Below are 24,594 nucleotides of genomic sequence, written 5' to 3' on the forward strand. Positions count from 1 at the left end.
TGGTGCTACACACACGTTTATTTCTGCAAGTTTTGCTGCACAATTGAAATTGCCTATATCTCAATTAGACTCTGCTTTAGATGTTTATAATCTGATTGGGAAGAATACAGTTTGCGTCACCTACTTGCCAGATTTAGATGTGGTTGTGGCTGAGCGACATATGCCAGCCTGTGCCATTTTGCTCGAAATGTCTGAGTTTGATGTTGTCCTGGGCATGGATTGGTTGCACAAATACCATGCTAAGGTTTTTTGCCGTGAGGGTAGAATTGTTCTGTCTCCTCCAGGCTCTTCGAAGGTGGAATTTCGGATTCCACGATCGGTACGGGAGACCAAAATGATTTCAGCTTTTCAAGCGCAGAGCTTCTTACGAAAGGGATGTTCCGCTTTTCTCGTAAATCTCATTCAGTCAGTGAAGACACTTACCCCCATTGACGAGTTGGATATAGTACGTGATTACCCCGATGTTTTTCCCCAAGAATTGCCTGGTCTTCCTCCTCCCCGAGAAGTGGAGTTTTGTATTGATTTGTTGTCCGGCACTGCACCTATCTCGAAGGCTCCGTATCGTATGGCACCCGCTGAGCTTGAAGAGCTCAAAAAGCAGCTTCAGGAGCTTATGATTCAGGGGTTTATTCGCCCTAGTGTGTCACCCTGGGGGGCTCCCGTTCTCTTCGTGAAGAAGAAGGACGGATCTTTGAGGTTGTGCATTGATTATCGAATGCTCAACCAAGTCACGATCAAGAATAGATATCCGTTACCGCGTATTGAGGATTTGTTCGATCAACTGCAGAAAGCTAGGGTCTTCTCCAAGATTGATCTTAGATCCGGATATCATCAGCTTCGGATCAAGGAAGACGATGTGTCGAAAACAGCTTTTCGTACTCGATATGGGCATTTTGAGTTCACTGTTATGCCTTTTGGACTCACTAATGCCCCGGCAGCTTTTACGGACCTTATGAACCGAGTGTTCAGGCCTTTCTTAGACACCTTCGTGATCGTGTTTATCGACGACATCCTGGTCTACTCTGAGAGTTGGGAACAACACCGGGAGCATTTGAGCATTGTCTTGGAGACCTTGCGAAGGAAGCACTTGTTTGCTAAGTTCTCCAAATGCGAATTTTGGCTCGAGGAAGTGATGTTTTTAGGGCACGTCATCTCGAAGGATGGGGTGTCCGTAGATCCTGCAAAGGTTGAGGCTGTGTTGAACTGGCAGCAACCAAGAAATGTGCGTGACATTCGAAGCTTTCTGGGATTAGCTGGATACTACCGCCGATTTATCCAGGATTTCTCCAAGATTGCTCAACCTATGACCAAGCTGCTGAAGAAAGAGACAAAGTTTTTATGGGACGATAGTTGCGAGACCAGCTTTCAGTCTCTGAAGGAGCGACTTACTTCTGCTCCTATCCTGGCCTTGCCTTCTAGCCAGGAAGGATTTGTGATTTATACCGATGCCTCAGGCACGGGCCTGGGCGGGGTTCTTATGCAGAATGACCGAGTGATAGCATATGCCTCTCGTCAGCTCAAATCGCACGAAAAGAATTATCCTACGCATGATCTTGAATTAGCCGCGGTAGTCTTTGCTTTAAAGGTATGGCGACATTACCTATATGGTGTGCAGTTCGAGGCTTTCACTGACCACCAGAGTCTCAAATACCTCTTTTCTCAAAAAGATCTCAATATGCGTCAGCGGCGATGGCTTGAGTTTCTTAAAGATTACGATTTTTCGCTTTCCTACCATCCAGGAAAGGCGAATGTTGTTGCGGACGCCCTTAGCCGCAAATCCTCTGGAATTTTGGTCAGCACGTTGGCTACTGAGTGGAGGATGATCGAGGATTTTGTTTCATGGAAACCTTTCCTTTCTCCAACAGGTTCGTTGCGTTTATCAAACCTCATAGTCCTTCCGGAGTTGTCTACCCGAATCATTGCTGGGCAGAAGCTTGATCCACGCTATGAGGGGTTTAAGGCGAGTGCGGCTCGGGACAGTTCTTCGTTCCGTCTGAAGGAAGACAGTATTATTTGGTTTAAAGATCACCTTTAGGTCCCTCGGGACCCTGCCCTGAAGAATGAAATTTTGTCTGAAGCGCATGGATCGAAGTATACCATCCACCCCGGAGGCACAAAGATGTTTAAAGATCTACAGAGGAGTTTTTGGTGGAACGGCATGAAGCGTGAAGTAGCAGAGTTCGTGTCTAGATGTTTGACTTGCCAGCAGGTCAAGATCGAACACCAACGGCCGGGTGGAGTCACGCAGCTAATGGAGATCCCACTATCGAAGTGGGAGGACATCGCTATGGACTTCGTCGTCGGGTTACCTCGAACGAAGAAAAAGCACGATGCAATTTGGGTAATAGTTGATCGACTCACTAAATCCGCGCACTTCTTGCCTTTCCGTCTCGGCCAGTCGCTCGACAGCCTTGCGGATATGTATATTCGGGAGATCGTTCGCCTGCACGAAGTGCCAATCTCTATTATATCCGACCGTGATCCGAGGTACACTTCGAGATTTTGGGGGCAACTCCAGCAAGCCTTGGGAACTAAACTAAAGTTTAGCACAGCTTTCCACCCTCAGACTGATGGGCAGTCAGAACGCACTATTCAGACCCTGGAAGATATGCTACGTGCTTGTATGATTGATTGGCATGGAGAGTGGGATTCTCACGTTTGCTTGGCCGAATTTGCCTACAACAATAGCTACCACGCAAGTATCGGCATGGCCCCATACGAAGCTTTATATGGGAGACCGTGTCGGGCACCGATTTATTGGGATGAGGTAGGTGAGCGAAGGCTCGAGTCACCCATCGTACTCCAGCACTATACCCAACAAGTGCATCTTATTCGGGAGCGTCTTCGTACTGCTCAGAAACGGTAAAAGAGTTATGCCGATCGACGTCGTCGAGAGCTTTTCTTCGCAGTTGGAGATATGGTGTTTGTAAAGGTATCTCCGACAAAGGGTCTTTTCCGTTTTGGAAAGAAAGGGAAATTGAGTCCCCGGTATATTGGACCTTTCGAAGTTTTGGAGCGGATAGGTGGGACGGCCTATCGGGTGGCGTTACCTCCGCAATATGCTCAGATTCACAACGTTTTCCACGTGTCTATGTTGCGAAAGTACATCCATGATCCATCCCATGTTGTTTGCTTTGGCGACGTGGATGTTCGAAATGACCTAACCTTCGAAGAAAGACCAGTGGAGATTGTTGATCGTTGCGAGCGAGTGACGAGATCCAGGACGATACCTTTTGTTAAGGTTCGTTGGCGACACCATGGCTTCGATGAATGTACTTGGGAGCCAGAGGCTGATATAAGAGATAAATACCCCGAATTGTATGCTTGAAACTTTTCGTAATAAAATTTCGCGGACGAAATTCTTTTAAGGAGGGAAGGATGTAATACCTGAAAAAAAAAAACAGAGTCCGACACGTGTCGGACACGCGCCAGGCACGTGTCCTGGTCAGTGGGCGATCTCGGATCCGGGCCGGACCCGGATCTATGCCGGACCCGGCTTCTCGAACATTCGAGAAGCCGGTGCGCGCCCCCCCTTTTTAAAAGGGTTAGGGTGCCTCGGGCGAGGGCATTTGCCCTCGCTCGACTCTCTCTCTTTCTCTCTCTCCCCCCTCTCGTTCCCGGCTCGTTTCCGGCGACGCACCGACCGGCGAAGGTCTGATCGCCCTCCGGCCACCACTTTGGTGGTGTCTCCCCCCCCCCCTTCGTGCTCTTTCGCCGCTGTTTTCCTCCCTCTTCTCCGGCGACTTGCCGCCGGACTGTTGTGAGGTACGCGTTTTCCCCTCTTTAACTTTTTTCCGTGGGCTGCGGACTCGTCGGCCGACAGGGGGTTGGTCCCCTGTCGCCGACAGTGCGCCGGTAGGATGGGGGCTTCGCCCCCCCTGCTGTTGTGCTTGTGTCGGCTGGGGGCTTAGCCCCTGTCGCCGGCCGCTCGTTGGTAGGGGGAGCTTCGCCCCCCCTGCCCGAGCCTCCTTGTCGGCAGGGGGGGGGGGGGGGGGGGGGTCCTCCCCCCTGCCATCGTCGGTGTGTCAGGGGGGGGAGGTTTGCCCCCCTGACACCGACGTTTTGTCGGATGGGGGCTTAGCCCCTATCGCCGGCCGGTTGTTGGCAGGGGGCTTCGCCCCCCCCCTGCTGTGGTCTGTTTGGTCGGCAGGGGGTTTAGCCCCCTGTTGCCGGCGTGTTGTCGGCAGGGGGCCTGGCCCCCTGCCGTTGTTTGTTGCATTGGTAGGGGGCCTGGCCCCTTGCCATTTTTCCGGTTATCGGTAGGTGGCCGGGCCCCCTGCCATTTTTTCCTGGTTGTCGGTAGGGGGCCTGGCCCCCCTACCATTCTCTGTTTGGCGGCAAGGGGCCTGGCCCCTTGCCTTTGTGTTTGCTGGCAGGGGGCGGAGCCCCCTGTCACCCCTGGTTGTAGGTAGGGGGCTTGGCCCCCGTACCATTCTCTGTTTGGCGGCAAGGGGCCTGGCCCCCCTACCATTCTCTGTTTGGCGGCAAGGGGCCTGGCCCCTTGCCTTTGTGTTTGCTGGCAGGGTGCGGAGCCCCCTGTCACCCCTGGTTGTAGGTAGGGGGCCTGGCCCCCCTACCATTCTCTGTTTGGCGGCAAGGGGCCTGGCCCCTTGCCTTTGTGTTTGCTGGCAGGGGGCGGAGCCCCCTGTCACCCCTGGTTGTAGGTAGAGGGCCTGGCCCCCCTACCATTTTCTGTTTGGCGGCAAGGGGCCTGGCCCCTTGCCTTTGTGTTTGCTGGCAGGGGGCGGAGCCCCCTGTCACCTCTGATTGTATGTAGGGGGCCTGGCCCCCCTACCGTTATCTGTTTGGCGGCAAGGGGCCTGGCCCCTTGCCTTTGTTTTGCTGGCAGGGGGCGGAACCCCCTGTCATTGTTCTGTTTGGCGACAGGGAGCAGGGCCCCCTGTCGTCTCCTTTGTTTGTCAGCAGGGCTCAGCCCTTGCTGATCGCTTGCCCTTTTGGGATTTGTTTTGCTTCTGGCTTGCTGACCTCTTTAGTGTGTATAGGTTGCACGACGGAGCGCTCGCGTGTCTCGTGGCCCGAGACCCTTCGAACTTACGCCCGCAGGCGTGCAGTGATCCGCGACTCCCCAAAGTAGGGGAAAGTTGCGTGAAAGGATTTGAATGAACTAAACTGAACTAATTGGAAGATATTTAAAAGAATCTGCTTATATACGTATATGTATGTCTTTATAACTCAAGGACGCGGTTTCGCGATCCTTGTCCTGTTTATTTTCCAGCATTTACTTTCTGCTGCCGCCGCGCTATATGTGCCCAGGCTTCCCTTTCTGTCTTTTTAACTCAAGGACGCGGTTTCGCGATCCTTGTCCTATTTACATTTCAGTATTGTACTTTTTGCCGCCGCCGCGCTATATGTGCCTAGGCTTTCCTTTTCGTCTTTTTAACTTCAAGGACGCGGTTTCGCGATCCTTGTCATGTTTACTTTTGCAGTACTTTACTTTCTGTTGCCCTGCGCTTTATGCGCCTTGGCTATTATATTTGTGCATTTTACTTGTTGCTTTGCTTATTTATGCTGACTCATTTCTTGCCTATGTTATATAGACTTCGATTTTGCTATTATTCTGCCTTGCAGGTGCTTTTAGAGATTGCTGTCAGTACTCGAGCCCCTTTGTATATTCTTGGCGGCTTATGGCTATAAACTTAGCAGTATCATGCGATGCTATAATGCGTAGCGCAGAGTGAATGGGTCTTATGTTCGGTTTTGAATATCTCACTAAGCGATAATCATGCGCCTTCACAGGCAAGATGCTCGAGTGGGTCGAATAGACCAGGGCATATAGAGCAAGGTGATGAAGTTGAATAACCCTTCATCGTGCTTGTTCGGGCTGGTTCATCAAGAGAGAGGATGGATGGTACAAACCCTTCGGTGGACAGGCCATTCATGGCCATTTCGAGCAAAGGCTCGGCTTCCCCAGTCATCGAAGGTAGGGGAGTTGGCGTCACCATAAGTATCCTAGGTGGTAGTCGCCCGACACTTCTGCAGAAGTTGGATGCATCCATGGGCCCCTTCTGGCCTTTGGGGACTTGCTCTCTCGACCACAGGTCGTCCCCTTAGGAGCGGACTCAGTCAGTCCTTCAGGGTATAATAAGATATATGGCATAATGGACCCCTGAAAGGTTCTCGACTGTTTCTACGTTTATACATTGTGCGTACCCACAATGTCCAGATAATAAGCAGATCACACTTATGGCATGCTCACATTTATTTGTTCTTGTACTGTTACTTTTACCTCACTATCTGTCTGTGCTTACGATAGTTGGAAGGTATGCATGATAAGCCTGTTTATGATTGCTTACAGTTATATTGATATCACTGTATTACTAGTTTGCTTACGTTTATGACATACCTGTTAGATTTGCTATTCACTTGCGTAGATTGTATCTGTTTCTGCTTGCTTCTGTTCAAGCATGCTTTAGATTAGTTCATTTTACTTCTTTTACGCACCTACTAGTTTTCAGGACTGACCCCATTCCTTTATGGGTGTAGGTGACAGGTAGCTCTTCTTTGGTGGTGGTGTAGAAGCTACGCGGTCAAAGTTTCGCCTCTCTCGTCGACTCGTTGGCTATTTTGTTTTTGTACCCTTTTTTTTGTTTTGGGGGTGGACACCCTCTGCCTTGTATAAATTAACTCTGTCTGTTATAAATGCACTTTTTATTCTCTGCTCACTATTTTGGTTTAAAAAGGTGAACTTGTATTTGTGATGAGTCTTTTTGCTAAAGTACCCAGAAGCTTTGACTCGTGTTTTTTTAAAACCCTTTGATATCTTTTGAAATTCTTGCTGCAACTCTGATTTTTCCTTAAAGGTGTTTCGATTTCAAATCTTTTCTCGAGTCAAACTTTTGGGGCGTTACAGAACGTACCTGAGTTATGAAGTCATTTCCAGTTCCCATATGGGAATAACCAGCCTGAGAATTCTGATTCAAGAAACTCCCAGGAAACCCACCTTGCGTCCCTTGTGTGACATAACCAACTTCATATCCACCTTGAGAAGCCTGAAACACAACACAACACAGAATTCAAAACATAAACAGAAATCAAAATTGAAAAAGTCATCTCACTTAAAAGCAAATGACTAAACAAATTCCTAGAAATCATATCTGTTGCACGCTGTGTATCATAATGCAAGAATCAAGAGGCATACTTTCTCGTGTGGTTTCAATGTGTTGAACACTATAAAATAAGATTTTTGACCGAGGGGCCTAAGGCTTTTGATCTATGCAGGAGAAAACACCCACAATAGGGACAAATAAAAGGGTCTGATACCAGCACCTTTATGGATTTATTTTTAATATCTTGGCATCTTATATTTTCCATGCTCACAACTGATCCATCAATATTTTTGCTGGTAATACTACTTTTGAATAATCTTATTGTATGAGCACTATGGAATACACCAATATGAAACAACCTACAATAAGAATGCTGCATAAATGGCACGAACTACAGAACTAGATTTCCAATTTTTTTTATTGCAGAAACGAAAACAAAGAAGGAATAAAGTGTGAAACTCCATTTCTAGACGGATGAAACCTCATGCTTTGAGCTGGAAATTTGGTTTTTTTGTCAAAAGCACATCTAAAGCTTCTCCTATTAACTGATCAAGCAAATCTGTTCACATTTTCAAGAAAAAAAATCCAACTAGCAGCAGGAAATCTCAACACAATTATCTTGTGAAAACATGATCTCTAATACAAAATTAACTCATCCATTGGGTCAAAAACTTTTGCACTAAGGTCTACACCACATGCATCCAGGTGCCATTTTCCATGACATTGTTTACAACATTTTACTGATGGCTTTCACCAGACCCTGTTCCATATCATCATACTCGATGAGCTAAATATATTTTGAACATTTACAACTCGCGCATAGGACCATTTATCAGGATTTCATTGGAATAGTTTCTGTTCTGTTACCAGCTCCTGCACCTTAGATCCCTGCACAGTAAGTTTAGGAAGAAAGGAAAGAAGAAAGAAGGAAATAGTAAAAGAAAAGGAAAAGATGAAGAAGAAGAGGAATGGAGAAGATGAGAATAGAGTTCATTTCCCTTGACCCCTCTTATCATAAGTGCATTATTATGTCCTTTTGTACAAATGACAAAAATATCCTTTACATGAATGACTATGGACATATTCAATACAAGGACCAGTCAAACTCGTGGTCAAATGGCCAAACCATAAAAAAGGACTAAAAATAGTCCTCATTTCATAACAGTTTCCATTCCAGTAATAATGTACCAAAGCATTTGTCCCATCTTTTATTTCTTGCTCTGTCTTCGGAGAAGAAACATTTTATTAATAAGAAATCAGACTACAGTATCACTGCCCACGTTAGTTGACATGGCAAGACAAAATACACATGAATGGACAGTAGAGCTGACTTGCACAAAATGAAGAAAAATAGAAGCACAGAAAAAACAAGAGCATCTTATACCTGAGTTGAGAAATCAGGAACATTATAAGCAACATGAGATCCTTGACTCTTGAGGTCATCAGCAAAGAAATCCTATCAAAGCATAATGTCAAGAAATAAACACCGAGTGCCTGCCGTGAAATAGTTCAAGAACATGAAACAATTGCAACATTGAATACCTGAGACATTTCCCCAACAGAAAACCCTTCACGAAAACTCTGATTCATTCCTCGAACTGGTGGTATCTATTAATCATACAACACAGAACTGGTTCAGGAATCCCACTTCGACTACAACATGAACTGTATTTGTATAGATAACAAACCTGGCTCAACAATCCACTCTGGGACAGTGGTCCACCAACAGAAGGCTGGCTGTTTTGGTTGTCCAGAGAAGTATAACTGAATGGAGACCCTATATTTCCAAGAGGTTGTTGTGATCCTTGCTGATGAGAAAGATGGCCACCAATAGGACCACCAGCATTTCCACGTCCAGCGCCAAAGCCCCTATTGCCAGCCTGAGGGACCTGAGGCACAGCCCCAATGGGTCCATGAACTGCACCACGAGTTGGAATTGCATATGGTTGTGTATAGGGTCCACCTGGAAATGGGAGAAGGGGGAAACGTGTAACAGGAAATACCCCAGGATGTACACCTGGTTTGGGATTTCCATTTGGTGGGCCAAAAGGCATATATAAGTGTCCTGGTTAGATAGAAATTGTGAATTAGAATAGTTGATGCATACAACAAATATGAAGAAGAATGACGGTTACAGTGAGAGATCAGATCCTCAACAACTACCTTTGCTACGAGCTCCCCTTTTATCAGCATTTGGACTTAAAGATCCAACAGGTGGAAAGTTATCACCAGAGACAGTTGCTGGCCCACTGCCAAAGACAAGTCTACGGTCATTGTAGATCTGTTTCACAAAGTTGCACAAAACATTGGAAACTCATATACCAATAAAACCATTTCAAATAATCATTCTCAACATCTTTATGGTCATAAGGAGACTCCGTTATTCAAGAAACCACAGACAAAAAATGATTAACAAACCTTCTTTGGCTTTTGGAATTGAACCATACTTTGCTTCAGATTATTTAAGGGTCCTTCGACCAAACACTCATGCTCCTGAACGACCAAAAAAAAGTCACTGAGGCCTACATATCATGATTTAGAAGTATGACATATCATGGTGAACAAATATGCAGATCAGCAAATGTTTCATCAGGCACTTGCCATAAACAATCATTTTGTCTACAGAAAGCAAGTATAAATCTATTTTGATTTGATTACCACCATACAAAGGAGAGTTTGTTATAGCAATCACTCCCCTAAAACGAAAATGTGTTTCACATTTTAGTAGCTTATTTGTGTAATGAAATGGTGGTCTTCAACAAATGCACGAATAACTCACAAACAAGTGTCTATTGGAGACACTACAAGCATGACCCTTGAAAGGGTATAAAAGGAAGAACACTTGAAAAATAAATAATACTTTATTCATGAACAAAATGCTTAAGAAGCATAGTAGTTTACATTGAAGGGGTTCACCCCTATATATACAAAAAAGTGGAAGAGAGAGGAGAGCTCATTTTGAGCTCTCCAAAAGAGACGTTGGAAGTCCAACGTCTCTTAATATAGCTGTTGGACTACAGTCCAACAGCATTTATTATTATAGCTGTTGGACTATAGTCCAACAGCATTTATTATAGCTGTTGGACTACAGTCCAACAGCTATTTGCACAGTCAAGTTCCAACATATAATAACTTGACTGGATCAAATATCTAGTTTCTATTGAACTAGATGCTAAAAAAGAAAATAATAAAAGAACATATAATAATATTAAATAATATATATATATATATATATATATTACAGTTTACATTTTAACACTCTCACTCAAACTTACGGTACAATGAGCGAAAGTTTGTCTAAGAAGAAGTGAAATCTGGGAGCAGCGAGAGGCTTAGTGAAGAAGTCTGTTAATTGATATTCTGACGTAACATATGGCAGATCAATGGTTCCATGTAAGTATTCCTCTCTGACATAGTGACAGTCCATCTCAATGTGTTTAGTGCGCTCATGGAATGTTCGGTTGCTTGCAATGTAGATCGCACTTTTGTTGTCACAGCACATCTTTGAAGCTTGCGTTGCTTTAGCTCCCATATCCGCTAGCAATCGTCTGAGCCAAACAACCTCCATAGTGGTGGTTGTCATGGCTCTGTATTCAGCTTCGGTGGAGGAAAGAGAGACTTTCTGCTGCTTCTTACACCTCCACGAAATTAAGGTTTCACCTAGAAACACACAAAAATCAGTAGTTGAGTGTCTATTATTGGGATCACCTCCCCAGTCAGCATAAGTATATGCAATTAAATTTAATGAAGATGAAGCAGACAAGAAAAGTCCTCGTGAAAGAGAGGATTTTAAGTATCTAATAATACGCAAAATTGCTCCCATGTGAACGGAGGTGGGAGCATGCTGAAACTGACTGGCTGTATGAATCACATGAGTTGTATCTGGCCTAGTAATGGAAAGATAAGAAAGAGCTCCAACAAGCTGTCTATAAGGAGTAGGATCATCAAAAAGTTCTCCATCATCAATTTTCATTTTAACATTGACAACTTCTGGAGTGTCTACTTTCTTATCATCTGTAATTCCAGACCTGAAAACGATATCAAGAGCAAATTTAGATTGAGATATCAAATACCCCCAAGGGGAATAAGCAACTTCAATGCCTAAAAAATATCTTAATAAACCTAAGTCAGTCATTTCAAAGTGGGTTTTAAGAAGAGATTTGATATTTGCAACTCCCTGTTTGTCGCCTCCGGTGATGATTATATCGTCCACATAGAGAAGAAGAAGAATGATGCCTGCATCAGATTTCTTAACAAACAAAGCAGTGTCAGTTAAACAAGGTTGAAAACCAATATCAAGCATAACATGACTAAATCGGTCATACCAGGCTTTTGGAGCCTGTTTAAGACCATAAAGAGCTTTTTCTAGACGAAGAGCTTTACCCTTAGGGATACTAATACCAGGTGGGGCTTCCATGTATACTTCTTCAACGAGATTCCCATTCAGGAAAGCATTTTTGACATCTAATTGAAAGATAGGCAATGTTCTAATGGAGGCCAAGGCTATTAAAGTTCTAACAGTGGTCATACGGGCCACAGGAGCAAATGTTTCTTCATAATCGATGTCATACTCTTGGGCATATCCTTTTGCTACTAAACGGGCCTTATATCTTTTCAGGGTCCCATCACTTTTGGTTTTGACTTTGTATACCCACCTACAACCTATAGGTTTTTTACCCGGAGGGATATCTTGTATCGTCCAAGTATTGGCCTTTTCTAGTGCATCCAATTCTATTTTCATGGCTTCTATCCATTCTATATGATTTTTGGCTTGAGAATAGGATGATGGTTCAACATATGATTGTATTAATGTAATGGCGGCCCTATACGTGGGTGAAAAAGATTCATAAGACACAAATTTTTCTGGAGGTTTAGAGATTCTAGACGTTCTTCTAAGTGACACTTCAGAGTATTTTTGTAATGCACATGGAAAATTTTGCTCTCTACGTCTTGAATATTGTAGACTAACATCCCTATGGATTTGCTCTTCATCATCATCATTTTCAACAACAATAGGACTTTGATCATTGTCAAGGTCACATCCAACATCACATTCATTGGATTTTGAAGTTGGATCAATTAAAAACGAGTATTCAGTGACATCCTTGGATTTTTCAAATTCAAAGAAGCTTTCTTTTTCCAAAAAGATACATTTCTTGACACATAATTTGTCATTTTGAAAATCGAAACACCTGTAGCCTTTTTGATTATCAGCATATCCTAAAAAGGAACATGGGATTGCACGAGGAGAGAGTTTGTCATTTCTGTTGGTGAAAACAAAACATTTGCATCCAAAGACTCTTAATCTAGAATAATCTGGAGTTAAATTAACAAGCTTTTCTATTGGAGTTGTATTCTTTAATAAGGAAGATGGCATCCTATTAATGAGGTAGGTGGCAGTTAGGACCGCTTCTGCCCAAAAACTTTTTGGAACTTGATTTGCAATTAGCAATGTCCTAGTAGTTTCCATAATGTGCCGATGTTTGCGTTCGGCTAGGCCATTCTGTTGTGGAGTGTGTGGACATGATCTTTGATGTATAATACCATGTAAATTGAGATAGTCTTTGAATTCGTTGGACATAAATTCTCCCCCTGAATCAGTGCGAAAAACAGAAATATCATTTTGAAACTTATTTTTAACCATTTTATGAAATATTTGGAAGTTAGCAAAGACATCAGATTTATGTTTAAGAAAATAAATCCAAGTATGTCTAGAAAAGTCATCAACAAAAATGACATAATATGTATAACCACCTTTGGAAATAACTGGTGCGGGGCCCCAAACATCCGAATGTATTAACTCAAGTGGTCGTGAGGAAACAAAAGTTCTACTAAGAAATGGTAACCTTTTCATTTTGCCAAGAATGCAGTCTTTACAAAAAAAAATTCAGAATTACAAAATTTTTCCAAACTTGGAAAATATTGAATTTTAGACATATGAGGATGGCCAAGCCTTTTGTGCCATAAATCCAATTCTAATTTCTGAATATTATAACAAAATGCATTCTTGGGTAATTCCAAAAAGTCCATGTAATAAAGTCCTCCTTCTCTATGGCCTTCCCCAATCAGCTTCCCTGACTGGCGATCCTGTACCCAACAACCATAAGAAGAGAATGAGATATTACATCTATAATCAGATATTTGCGAGACAGATAAGAGATTCAAATTAAGTTTAGGGATATATCTAACTTCTGGGATAAAAAATCTTTTGGATTTTTGAAAATTTTCAAAACATCCTATTCCTTTTACTTCAAGAGATGTGTCATCGGCTGTAAAAACCTTTGACACACTTGAGTTATTTTTAAGACATTCGGATAGACTATTAACATTTGGGGTCATATGAAAAGAAGCACCAGAATCTAAAAGCCAATGAAAGTTACTTGGACCGGAGAAATATGCAACTGCCGCTCCAGTTGAGGCTTCGGTTGAGGAGGATACCCCTTTGAGAAGAGGTTGAAGGATTTCCATCAGTTGAGCCATAGACACAGGTGCATCTTGATCTTTTGACTCGGATTCAACAGATGCAACTCTTTTTTCTTCTCTTCTTTTTAACAGATGCACTTCAAGATCTAAGGATTTCGTAGCTCTGATACCATGTAATGAAATGGTGGTCTTCAACAAATGCACGAATAACTCACAAACAAGTGTCTATTGGAGACACTACAAGCATGACCCTTGAAAGGGTATAAAAGGAAGAACACTTGAAAAATAAATAATACTTTATTCATGAACAAAATGCTTAAGAAGCATAGTAGTTTACATTGAAGGGGTTCACCCCTATATATACAAAAAAGTGGAAGAGAGAGGAGAGCTCATTTTGAGCTCTCCAAAAGAGACGTTGGAAGTCCAACGTCTCTTAATATAGTTGTTGGACTAAGCATTTATTATTATAGTTGTTGGACTATAGTCCAACAACATTTATTATAGCTGTTGGACTATAGTCCAACAACATTTATTATAGCTGTTGGACTACAGTCCAACAACTATTTGCACAGTCAAGTTCCAATAGGAACTTGACTGGATCAAATATCTAGTTTCTATTGAACTAGATGCTAAAAAAGAAAATAAAGAAAAATAGAAAAAGAAAATAATAAAAGAAAATATAATAATATTAAATAATATATATATATATATATATTACAGTTTACATTTTAACAATTTGCAGGTAACATATAATATCAAGAACTACGATCTCACCTACGCATCTATTATTCAAGTAGACCATTCCATGTGGATGGGTTTAGTGCAGTTCATTTAATAAAAATCATGTTTTCCATTTAACAATGCATATGAGCCTTTTTATGGTCACGTTTTGGTGCAATCCAAACATTTCATTTTTATCCTTATCTAAAATATATCAATAATGAACCATGATAATCCATTAAAGTGGTTGGATTTACATGAACATGAATGAGTAATAAAATTCTACTTATTAATATCAAATTTGTAGTGCCCACATCCATGCGGAAGGCTTGTTATCTCTACAAAGGTATTAACAAATAAAATTTCTCGAGATTTTAAAATAATTGTTTCTCAGAAAGATCTTAGCAACTGTATGAATAGATAAAATTGGAAAAAAGAAAAGATCAAAAAATCATAATGATGTCTTCCATAGGATATAGAAATTTGGAGATTAAAGGATTAGAAAAACAAAAGGGTCATGAAAAAAACTTTCAAATTGCAAGTTTGCAATAATATCATATACAAAAAATCAACTATCAAATATGGTGATAACTTTTAATGCACTTACACACACATATATAATATGCATACATATATATGTGCTATAATTGATTGTAGCACAATTGACCTAGGATCTCATTATGCAAGTTGTTTTGACCAATGTTGTCAGAATTGGCATCAGGCAGGAATCGATTTTCAAAACGATTCAGAGAAGACTCTGAACCAAGTTGAGCTGAATCGGCCAATTTTTAACCAGCAGATGATGTGTGGGTAAAACATTAAAATAATATTCAAAATATCAAAAAATATTTTAAACCCTTTTTAAATATTAAAAAATTAGCTGAATGAGCTCATTGCGAAAAGATTTTTGGCTGATACAATATGAATCAGCCTGAATCGGCTGATGCACAACAATACTGACAACACTGGTTTGGAATAAATCTGACACCGTAGATGTGTTCAATTCAGCTTCAGCATGGTCAGTTTGGTAGGGATTAACCCATGGATTGTATTTTTTTATGGAAAAAAAATATTTTGTAAATCAAGAAATTTTGAAGTGTTTATGGCAGTTGATTTTTCAATCAAATGTCATAAACCTGCTTAGACAACAGAATCTGGCAATTAAATGCCGATCCCCGCTAAGCAGCCATGTAGATCACATCTAAAGGGTCAGATTCATTAAAAAACCAATAAAATGAAGTAAAAGCAAAAGTCTAGCTTAATTGCAACACATACATATGTACTTGTATCTTTATGCATGCATATATGTATTTATGCATGCATGCACGAGAATCTATTATGGCAACAAGAATATATCGTGCACTTTCCTAAAAGGTCAGATCTGATCACTAAATTTTAGATATGTTCAAAATAACCTAGGCATCCAGATACAAAACAACCACAAAGGACACATACCTGAACTTGTGATCTTAGGAAAACTACACTTTGACTAGCATATGAGTTCAATGAGAACCGAGAGTGACAGTCCTGGATTGCAGGTTAAGAAGGTGGAACACATCTAAAACTTTCAAATTTAGCCTTTCAATTGCACAGTTAGTTGTTCTAGTTTAGCTTATGATATTCTGGGACTTCAGTCACACTTTTATTTGTTCGGGATTCCTTTTATTCATACATTACTTGGAACCATTTTTAGTTAAGAGACTAGTACTGGAACTAGAATACACCGAAGGAAAAAAATATACATGCAGTAGGGGTCTGATCATATTTATGGTATTAGTTACTGAATTGAGAACTACTCTGCTTCTTCCATTAGAGAAGTTTTCTTCTTTCATGCTTGAAACTCTAGGCGAAACATCCAGCAGCTATGGCGTGATGCCATAAAAAGGTCATTGGAGAGAACTCAAGGTGAAATCCGTACTTGGAACAGGCATGTTGCTCAAGAAAGTTAACTTCAGGGCTTACGCTTAAAAAGAAGATAATAATGGTATATTCTGCATGCGACCAAATATAAACAGCAGATTGGTACACAGCATTACATGCCTAAAGCAAATGCAACAAAAGCAGATATTACATATAATGAAAACAAACTTTCTGAAGCATAAACAGATTCAAAAAATTGTTTTCTTCAAAGAGAAGATGTTAAAAGAAGCAAAACGGCAAATGACTGGATGACCTATGGCACAAAAAATAATTTAATGTGATATAGAAATGACATGACTGCAGAAATACAAACATAAACAGTACCAGGAACTCTTGATAAAAACAAGTTACCTTATAGTGCGTCAATAAGCTGTTCCACAATGGCTGCTTGCTCAAAACTTTAGGGTTTCCGAGGATCACAATACCATAACGAGCTCGGGTAAGAGCCACATTCAGTCTACGGGGATCATTCAGAAACCCAATGCCCTAGTTGGAAACATCCAATTAAAAAGGTTAAGTTCTACAAACACCAAATTTAGAAAGACAGATCAATGCAAAATGTAATCTACAGAAACACAACACAGTCAAAGACCACCTTAACAGTGTCATAATGGACCACCCCCACTGTTAAAATAGTATATATATATATATATATATATATATATATATATATATATATATATATAAAAATTTTATGCCATGTAATTTGCTTTTTGAGTCAGGGGTATTTTAGTCTTTTTCTCCTTGTAATAAAATAATCTTTAGGGACTGCGTGTAGCCCCTTTTATTATTTTTTATTTTTATTTTTTGTCCTTGACCAAAAGGCCAAAGCTCTTTGGTACCAAAGAGCTGTTCGGAGGCTGCCCAACGGTCATATTTATGACTGTAGGGAGCTCCAAAGTGGTCTCCCCTAAAAAGGGGTTTTTGTGTATAAATAGGGGTCGACCCCTCTTGTTTTTCCAATAATTGTATTAAGCATTTGATCAACACAGGCTTATATTTTTACATTCTTGTGTATTTTCTTTTTGCCTTATTGATTTTTGTATTGTCCCATAGTGGACTTGAGCATGTGCACTTGTATGATTGTGATCTTGTAAGACCTTAGCGGCTAGTGTTTTGTGTTTTCGCATATTTCATTACATGGTATCAGAGCCATAGTATTCTTAGACTTGTTGAAGGTTACCATCAAGTATTTGTGTTTGTGACAAAGTCACCTAAGGGATCGTGCTCTCCTGTTCTCATTTCCACTCTCTTCTTCTTTCTCACTTGCTCACGCAACGGAGACCAAGATGGATCTATCCTTTAAGCTCAACAGAAAAAATTATATGATGTGGGCTTTCGCCATAGAAAACAATCTCAAAGGAAAAAGACTTTGGGGTTATGTGATGGACACTATCCCCGAACCCCAACTCAAGCTCACAAAACTAAAAGGAGGTCAAGAGAAAGCCTTACCAAGAGATGTTTGTGCCAAGGCCATTGAAGATCATCATAAAAAAGTGAAAGATTGGGAGAGCAACCATGCGAAAATTCTTGCATGATTTATAAACAACATCGAGCTTAAGGTATGTGCAAACATTGCAAAATTTTGAAAAGCCAATGAAGCTTGGTTTTCTATGAAGGGTATTTATACTCAAAAGGATCTTGCAAAAGCATATTTTTTGTAATAAAAGGTTAGGACCACCAAGTAAGGTGAAATGAGTATCCAAGACTTTTATAGTGCTTTGAATCACCTATGGAATGAACTAGCACTTTTAGAGCCTAAGTGGGTTGCTATCGAAGACGTGAAACTTAGGCAAAAACAAATGGAACAAGAGAGAATTTTTCAATTCTTATATGAGTTTTGTCCCGAATTTGAGCAAGTTAGATCTTCTCTCCTACATAGATCTACTCCTCTTCCTCTTGAAGATGCTATGTTGAAATTGTCCAGGAAGAAACTTATCTTGGTATGAGTAAAAGTTGTGATGAAGTCTTGGCGGTATCTAAACCCGACAACCATGTCAAGACCTATAAGCTTCCACACTTTGGGAGGAAAAATAACTATATTAATAATAATAACTATAGTGGTGGAAGAAAAATTAGTATTTGTCACCATTGTAATGAGTCAGGTCACATTAAACCTGTTTGCCCTAAGTTGAATGTAACCTTCAAGTTTGCTTTCGTTGAAGAATCTATTCCCAAGAAGGAAGAAGGCAAAAGTGGAGCGGATCTTAAAGACACACTTGGTCAAATATCCATGACACTTCAACAAATTCTTAACACTTGTCTTACATCAGGTGTCGTCATCGCCTCCTCATCTTCACCCGGTACGTACTATTGGATTCTAGATTCAAGAGCAACTTTTCATATGACTCCTCATGAGAATGTTTTATCCAATACATGCATCAATTCAAAATTGTCTTGTGTTTCTACGGTCGATAGAACCATTTTGAAAATTACGAGTACAGAAACATTAGATTATAAAGATTTTCAAACTTTTCTTGTTCCAAAAGTTAAAGTTGTTCCCAAACTAAATTTAAATCTTTTTGCGGTTTCTCAAATTGCCAACCATGGATGTAAAATATAGTTTTCATCTAAGGGTTGCTCTGCGCAAAATCTCTGGTCTGAAAAGCGGATTGAGCAAGGCCATAGGAAGGAAGATCTTTACTTTATGGACTCATTGTCTCTTCCTTTAAAATCATTTTGTACTCATGTCCAAGAAAAGGGTATTGAAATTTGTCATAAAAGACTTGGACATCCAAACTATTCTAAAATGTATCTTTTTCCTTTCGAGAACAAATTTTGTAATGAAAAAGATATGACTTGCAAAAATTGTATTCTTAGAAAAACAAAATATATCTCATTTTCAAATGGAATCTTTGTTTCCATAATACCTTTTGAAGTGGTGCACTCGGATGTATGAGGTCCTTCTCTGGTCATATCTAAAGGTGGTTACTCGTATTATGTGACTTTATTGATGACTTTACTAGATTGTATGGGTTTACTTTCTTAATTTTAAGTCGGAAGTTTTTTCCTTCCTTAAAGAATTTCACATAAAAGTTAAGAATCAATTTCAAAGCAATATATTTATTTTTATAGCGGATTCGGGTAGAGAATATATATCCAATGAATTTCAAAACTATTTAAAACAAAATGAGGTTTGCCATCAAAGATCTTTCCCTAAGACACCACAACAAAATAGGCTAGCGAAAAGAAAACATAGGCATATAATAGAAACCGCTAGAACTTTACTTATTTCTAAAAATATTCGCAAAAGTTTTTGGGCCGAAACCGTTTTAACTTTCACTTATTTGATAAATTGAATGTCATCATCCACTTTAGAAAATGTTTTCCCTTATGAAAAACTTCTCAAAATAACACTACAATTTTTTTCAATATGACTCCCAATAGGGGGGACGTCCCTTAGTGTTTTATAGTTAGAAGAGTTCTATTAAAATAGAAACTCAACTACTGGTTTTTGTGTTTTTCTAAGAGATTATCTGATTGCCTGAAGACGCAAGAAGCAACAGAAGGTCTCATTATCCACTACTGAAGAAGGATACAGAGTTGTGGCAACTACAACTATGGAACTTGTATGGTTAAGAAATCTTCTTAGAGATATGAATATTGACGTCTCCAAACCTAAAAAATATGTTGCGATAATAAAAGTGATATTTTTATTGCTAGCAACCACACCTTCCATGAGTGCACCAAGCATATCGAGATGGACTGACATTATGTTCGTGATGAATTCTTGAGAGGAACTATTGAGTTGCCTTTTTTCACTTCAGAATTCCAACTTGCGGACATCTTTAATAAAGTTCTTGCTACTCCACGTTTCTTGTTCATGCTCAACAAACTTTCGGTGTTTACACAGTGAGTTTGAGGGGGTGTTAAAATAGTATGTATATATAGATATATATACTATTTATGCCATGTAATTTGCTTTTTGAGTCAAGGGTATTTGGGTCTTTTTCTCTTGTAATAAAATAATCTTTAGAGAATGCATGTAATGCCTTTTTTTATTTTTTATTTTTATTTTTTGTCCTTGACCAAAAGGCCAAGGCTCTTTTGGTCTTTGACCATAGAACTCTTGGGAGGCTGCCCAATGGTCATATTTATGACCGTTGGGAGCTCCCAACAGCTCTTCAGAGCTCCCAAGTGGTCTCCCCTAAAAGGGGGGTTTTGTGTATAAATAGGGGTCGACCCCCTCTTGTTTGTTCAATGTTGTATTAAGCATTTGATCAATAAAGGCTTATATTTTTACATTCTTGTGTATTTTCTTTTTGCCTTATTTATTTTTTTATTGTCCCATAGTGGACTTGCATGTGAACTTGTATGATTGTGATCTTGTAAGCCCTTAGTGGCTAGTGTTTCGTGCTTCCGCATATTTCATTACCCACATGTGAGGTGAACATCAACAGCAGTTTGAAATGCTAGTCCAAATATATATATATATATATATATATATATATAACACCCTTCTTGTTCGAATTGCCTCAGAGGTGCAATCAATGGCATGCACGCAAAAACACAAAAAGAGTATTTAACCGCAATCATTGACCACCGCTAAAGGCCCTTTTTTGCTCAAAATTGGTGCATCTGACCCTCGTTCGATGATGGGGCTGTTCGATGATACACCAAATCATGTGTGTGTATATATATATATATATATATATATATATATATATATATATATATATATATATATATATATATATATATATATATATATATATATATATTTGGGGCGTGAGGTTTCGGGTCTGTATCCAAATCCAAACCCAAGCTGATGTCTTTGGATCTTTGGGTTTTATTTGTAAAAGTCATGTTATAACTCTTTCCAGTATTGCCCCTTTTTCATGTATGTTATTGTGTATATTAAATAAGGGTATTACTGTAATATTCCATAATTAATGATATAAAGAGACCGATGACCTACCAAGGAAAGGTGTGGAAAATCAGTTTGTTGTACCTCCTATTCTCCTCTCTCTCATCTTCCTTGCTCTCGGTGACTCAATCTGATTTTACATGGTATCATAGCATCGATCTTCCACCAAAGTAGGTTCTGAAAGATTTTGGCTTTTTTCTCTTCTCTTTTTCCTTCTTCCTTTTTTTCTCGTCTATTCCTCTTTCTCGTGAATTATGTTTTCCTCTTTCCTCTCTTTTCTAAACGAAACCCTAGTGGTGAATCCTCTTTTGTTCATCAAAGACCCAATATCGTGATTTCTTGTTTTTTTTTGGATTGAGGTCACCCATATCAGTTTTTCAAGAGATGTCCGCTATTGATAAAACCCAAATCGATATTTCTTGACCTTTGGGTTTTCGTTCCTTTGTTGTTAATAAAATAGTACATAAAAAAAAACTATCCCCTCTTTCTTGATTCTCCATCTCCTTCCTTTTGTTTCTGTTTAATTCAGATCTAAATCAAATCTCATTTACTATTTTGATATTCCCTTGATTATTCGTTACTCTTTCTCATATTTATTTGAAGTTGCCTTTCCTTTATTGCTGCTTACAGTATTTATTATTTGTGATTATCTTTGTACTGCGCAAAAAAAAGCAGTCAGACCTGAGTCTGTTACAGCAGCAGCGTTTCTTTTCTCTTAAAACTTCTTGAAATGGATTCTTCGTCTCCTATTCTCTCAGCAAGTTTTCTTAATCAACTCATTTATGAGAAACTGAATACATCCAATTTTCTTACTTAAACATCAAATAATTCCTTTTATTTGTAGCCAATATCTTTCTGGACACCTAGATAGATCGGTTAAGATCCCACCAGAGTTTATTTTGTGGGAAGAAAAGGATGAAAAAGGAATTGTGGTTGGCACAACGCATGTTCGAAATCCATATTATATTTCTTTGATGAAACGTGATCAAACACTAGTTGCTTATATCATGACTACCTTATCAAAGGAGGTCTTGGTGAGAATCTTAAAAACGGCTCTATGTTTATTATGAAGTACTTTAATAAGATGAAGGAAATTACATACCAGATTTGTAAAGATTCAAGGAAGCTTCAATCACGAACCAAAAAGTCCACTAATCTTCAACTTGAGTAGATAACAACAAAAAGTGTTCTCTAAAGAACACACTTACAAAACCCACAAAGGGAACTACAAAAGTGTTTTAAGAGAACACACTCGCAAACCCCACAAAGGGAATACACAATAAGGCACAATATAAAAAATATATTTTATTCAATGGAATGCGTGTGCAAAAGCATAATCTTACAAAGGGGATAACACCCCTACTTGTACACAAAAGGAGAGGAGAGAGTTGTAGAAAAGAGAGAGAGCAATACAAAGTGGGCGAGAAGCTCCCAACGGCTACAAATTCTAGCCGTTGTGAGCAGTCAAACTCATTTGACTTGCTCCAACGGCTAAAATTTCTAGCCGTTGGGAGCAAAGTCAAATCAGTTTGACTCTCCCAATAATATATTATATATGATAAAAATATATTACAAAAAGAAGTATATACATATAGTATGTATATACAAGTATATATATACGTATACATGTACATATACACATATATAATACCATATACACAAATATATATATATATATATGTACAATTTAACAAGCTTGCCATGGTCAAATATGAGATCCCTGATAAAGACAAGGTACCACAGGCCCTCAATGGATTAGGACCCAAATATAATGATTTTTATATTACCTTGTCATGTTTTGATGCCCTTCCCACATTCTAAGCTTTGTGTCCCAAACTTCTTCAATTTGAAATGAGTTTGACAAGTACAGCTAAAAATTCCTCAAGTACATTAGATAATCATCACGTGCTCATATAAAATACTTAGTTTGAGAAGAGAAAGATGAGGTAAGAGAGGAGTAGGGGGAAATCAAGGAGGTTTGCAAGAAATCAGGTCATATTAAAGTCAACTGTTGGTATAAGGATGACTCGAGATATTCCAAGGAGGCAAATTCTCAAGCAAAGAATGCACCAAGTACATATGGAGGATCAGGGCAGCAATTGCAGTTACTAGTAGACAAGCAGCTTCTCTTGGCCGTTATTGCATAGTTGAATTTAAAGCAGAATGACCAAGGACTGTGGTACGTGGACTCAGGAGTAGCAAATCATATAATCGAAGATGAAGGTAAATTTAAAATTTTGAATCCATATTTTGGTAGAGATAGAGTTAATACTAAAGATGGCACTTGTCACTTGTCATCCCATCACACACACTGGAGAAGTTCTCACTCTTATGTCTAATTTCAATCTTCATTTGTCAAATGTATTTATGATACCTAACATCAGAAAGAAACGTGTGTTTGTCTCTAAACTTGTTGATGATATCAACTCTTGCATCGTTTTTACTCCTATTTATGTGAAGCATCTTCACATGAAAAGGGCGTTAGTTAAAGGAGAAAGACGAGAGAATATGTATCTCTTCAAGGAGATTCCACTGCTAAGAATTTCGAACAAGCCTGCAGAAAACTTCAAAAACTTTTTTCTTCTTGTTTTGTCAATGAGTCAGAGTCAAATCAGCCAAAAGTCTGGCACATTCGCCTAGCACATTGTAATAAGGCTTTTATTGAGAAACTTGTTTCTGAGGGTTTAATTTCAGTGTCCAATATGAATCATGAGTCCAATAAGATATGTCATAGACTATGTAACACAGACTCTTCTAGTATAGCACCGCACCCGCACTGAGACGGGTGCGACACTTGGACACAGCTTTCTTTGTGTTAGGTGAAGTCAACCACACTGAGGTCCATTTCTATCCAAAGGTAGATTCAGTCAACCCTAATCAAGCCCATTTTTATCTATATTATATATATATACATAAATGCACACACATGTACGTAATGTTAACTTAAAATTGTTAAAAATTATATATATATACCCTCCCCACACCCTCGCACCCAAGTTTTTTTTAAGTTCCACATCTGCACCCGTATCCGCACCTATGTAACATAGGTCCTAGATGTCAAGTCTCAAAGAGTCATGGACTTCCTTTTATTCCTTATAATAAAAGAACTTCTAAATTATTTGAAATTGTTCTTTCTAATGTATGGGGGCAGCTCCCAATATTTCTTCTTCTAGAAGTCATTAATATGTTATCTTCATTGACAACTACTCTCAATATACCTGGACATACTTTATGAAACGCAAGCATAAATTTTTTAAAAACTTTCATGCTTTGGTTCGTAATCAGTTTTTGTGGACTGTCCTCAATTTCCAGTGTGATGGTGGAGGCAAGTACTCATCAAATGATTATTGAATACCTTAAGAAAAATAGAATTAATCAAAGAGTATCTAGTCACTGACGCCTCAACAAAATGGTTTTGCTGAGAGAAAGCACTGACATATAGTAGAGAATGCTCTTGCTATGATGCATAAAGGATGTGTTACTTTGTATCTTTAGATTGAAGTCTTCCACACAGCAGTCCATATAATTAACATGCTGTCAATGAAAGTACTTTAGCCTAAATCACCACATTATGAGTTGTTTGAACAATACCATAAT

General features: G+C 39.5%; 1 protein-coding gene across 1 annotated transcript in view; it reads right to left on the bottom strand.

Moving 5' to 3' along the window:
• The window catches only part of LOC149845347 (regulator of nonsense transcripts 1 homolog), a 114,247-nt gene that overhangs the window by 6,238 nt on the left and 83,415 nt on the right, over nt 1-24,594 (bottom strand). Inside the window, exons 21-27 of the mRNA XM_089997580.1 lie at nt 16,482-16,616; nt 9,486-9,560; nt 9,231-9,348; nt 8,756-9,132; nt 8,610-8,675; nt 8,452-8,523; nt 6,879-7,010 (exon numbers count right to left, since the gene is read on the bottom strand). Of these exons, the coding sequence (XP_089853706.1) occupies nt 6,879-7,010; nt 8,452-8,523; nt 8,610-8,675; nt 8,756-9,132; nt 9,231-9,348; nt 9,486-9,560; nt 16,482-16,616 (975 nt within the window). The remainder of the gene's footprint in view (nt 1-6,878; nt 7,011-8,451; nt 8,524-8,609; nt 8,676-8,755; nt 9,133-9,230; nt 9,349-9,485; nt 9,561-16,481; nt 16,617-24,594) is intronic.

Source organism: Nuphar pumila, chromosome 2, assembly GCF_984573655.1.
Source record: "Nuphar pumila chromosome 2, dmNupPumi1.hap1.1, whole genome shotgun sequence".
NCBI lineage: Eukaryota > Viridiplantae > Streptophyta > Magnoliopsida > Nymphaeales > Nymphaeaceae > Nuphar > Nuphar pumila.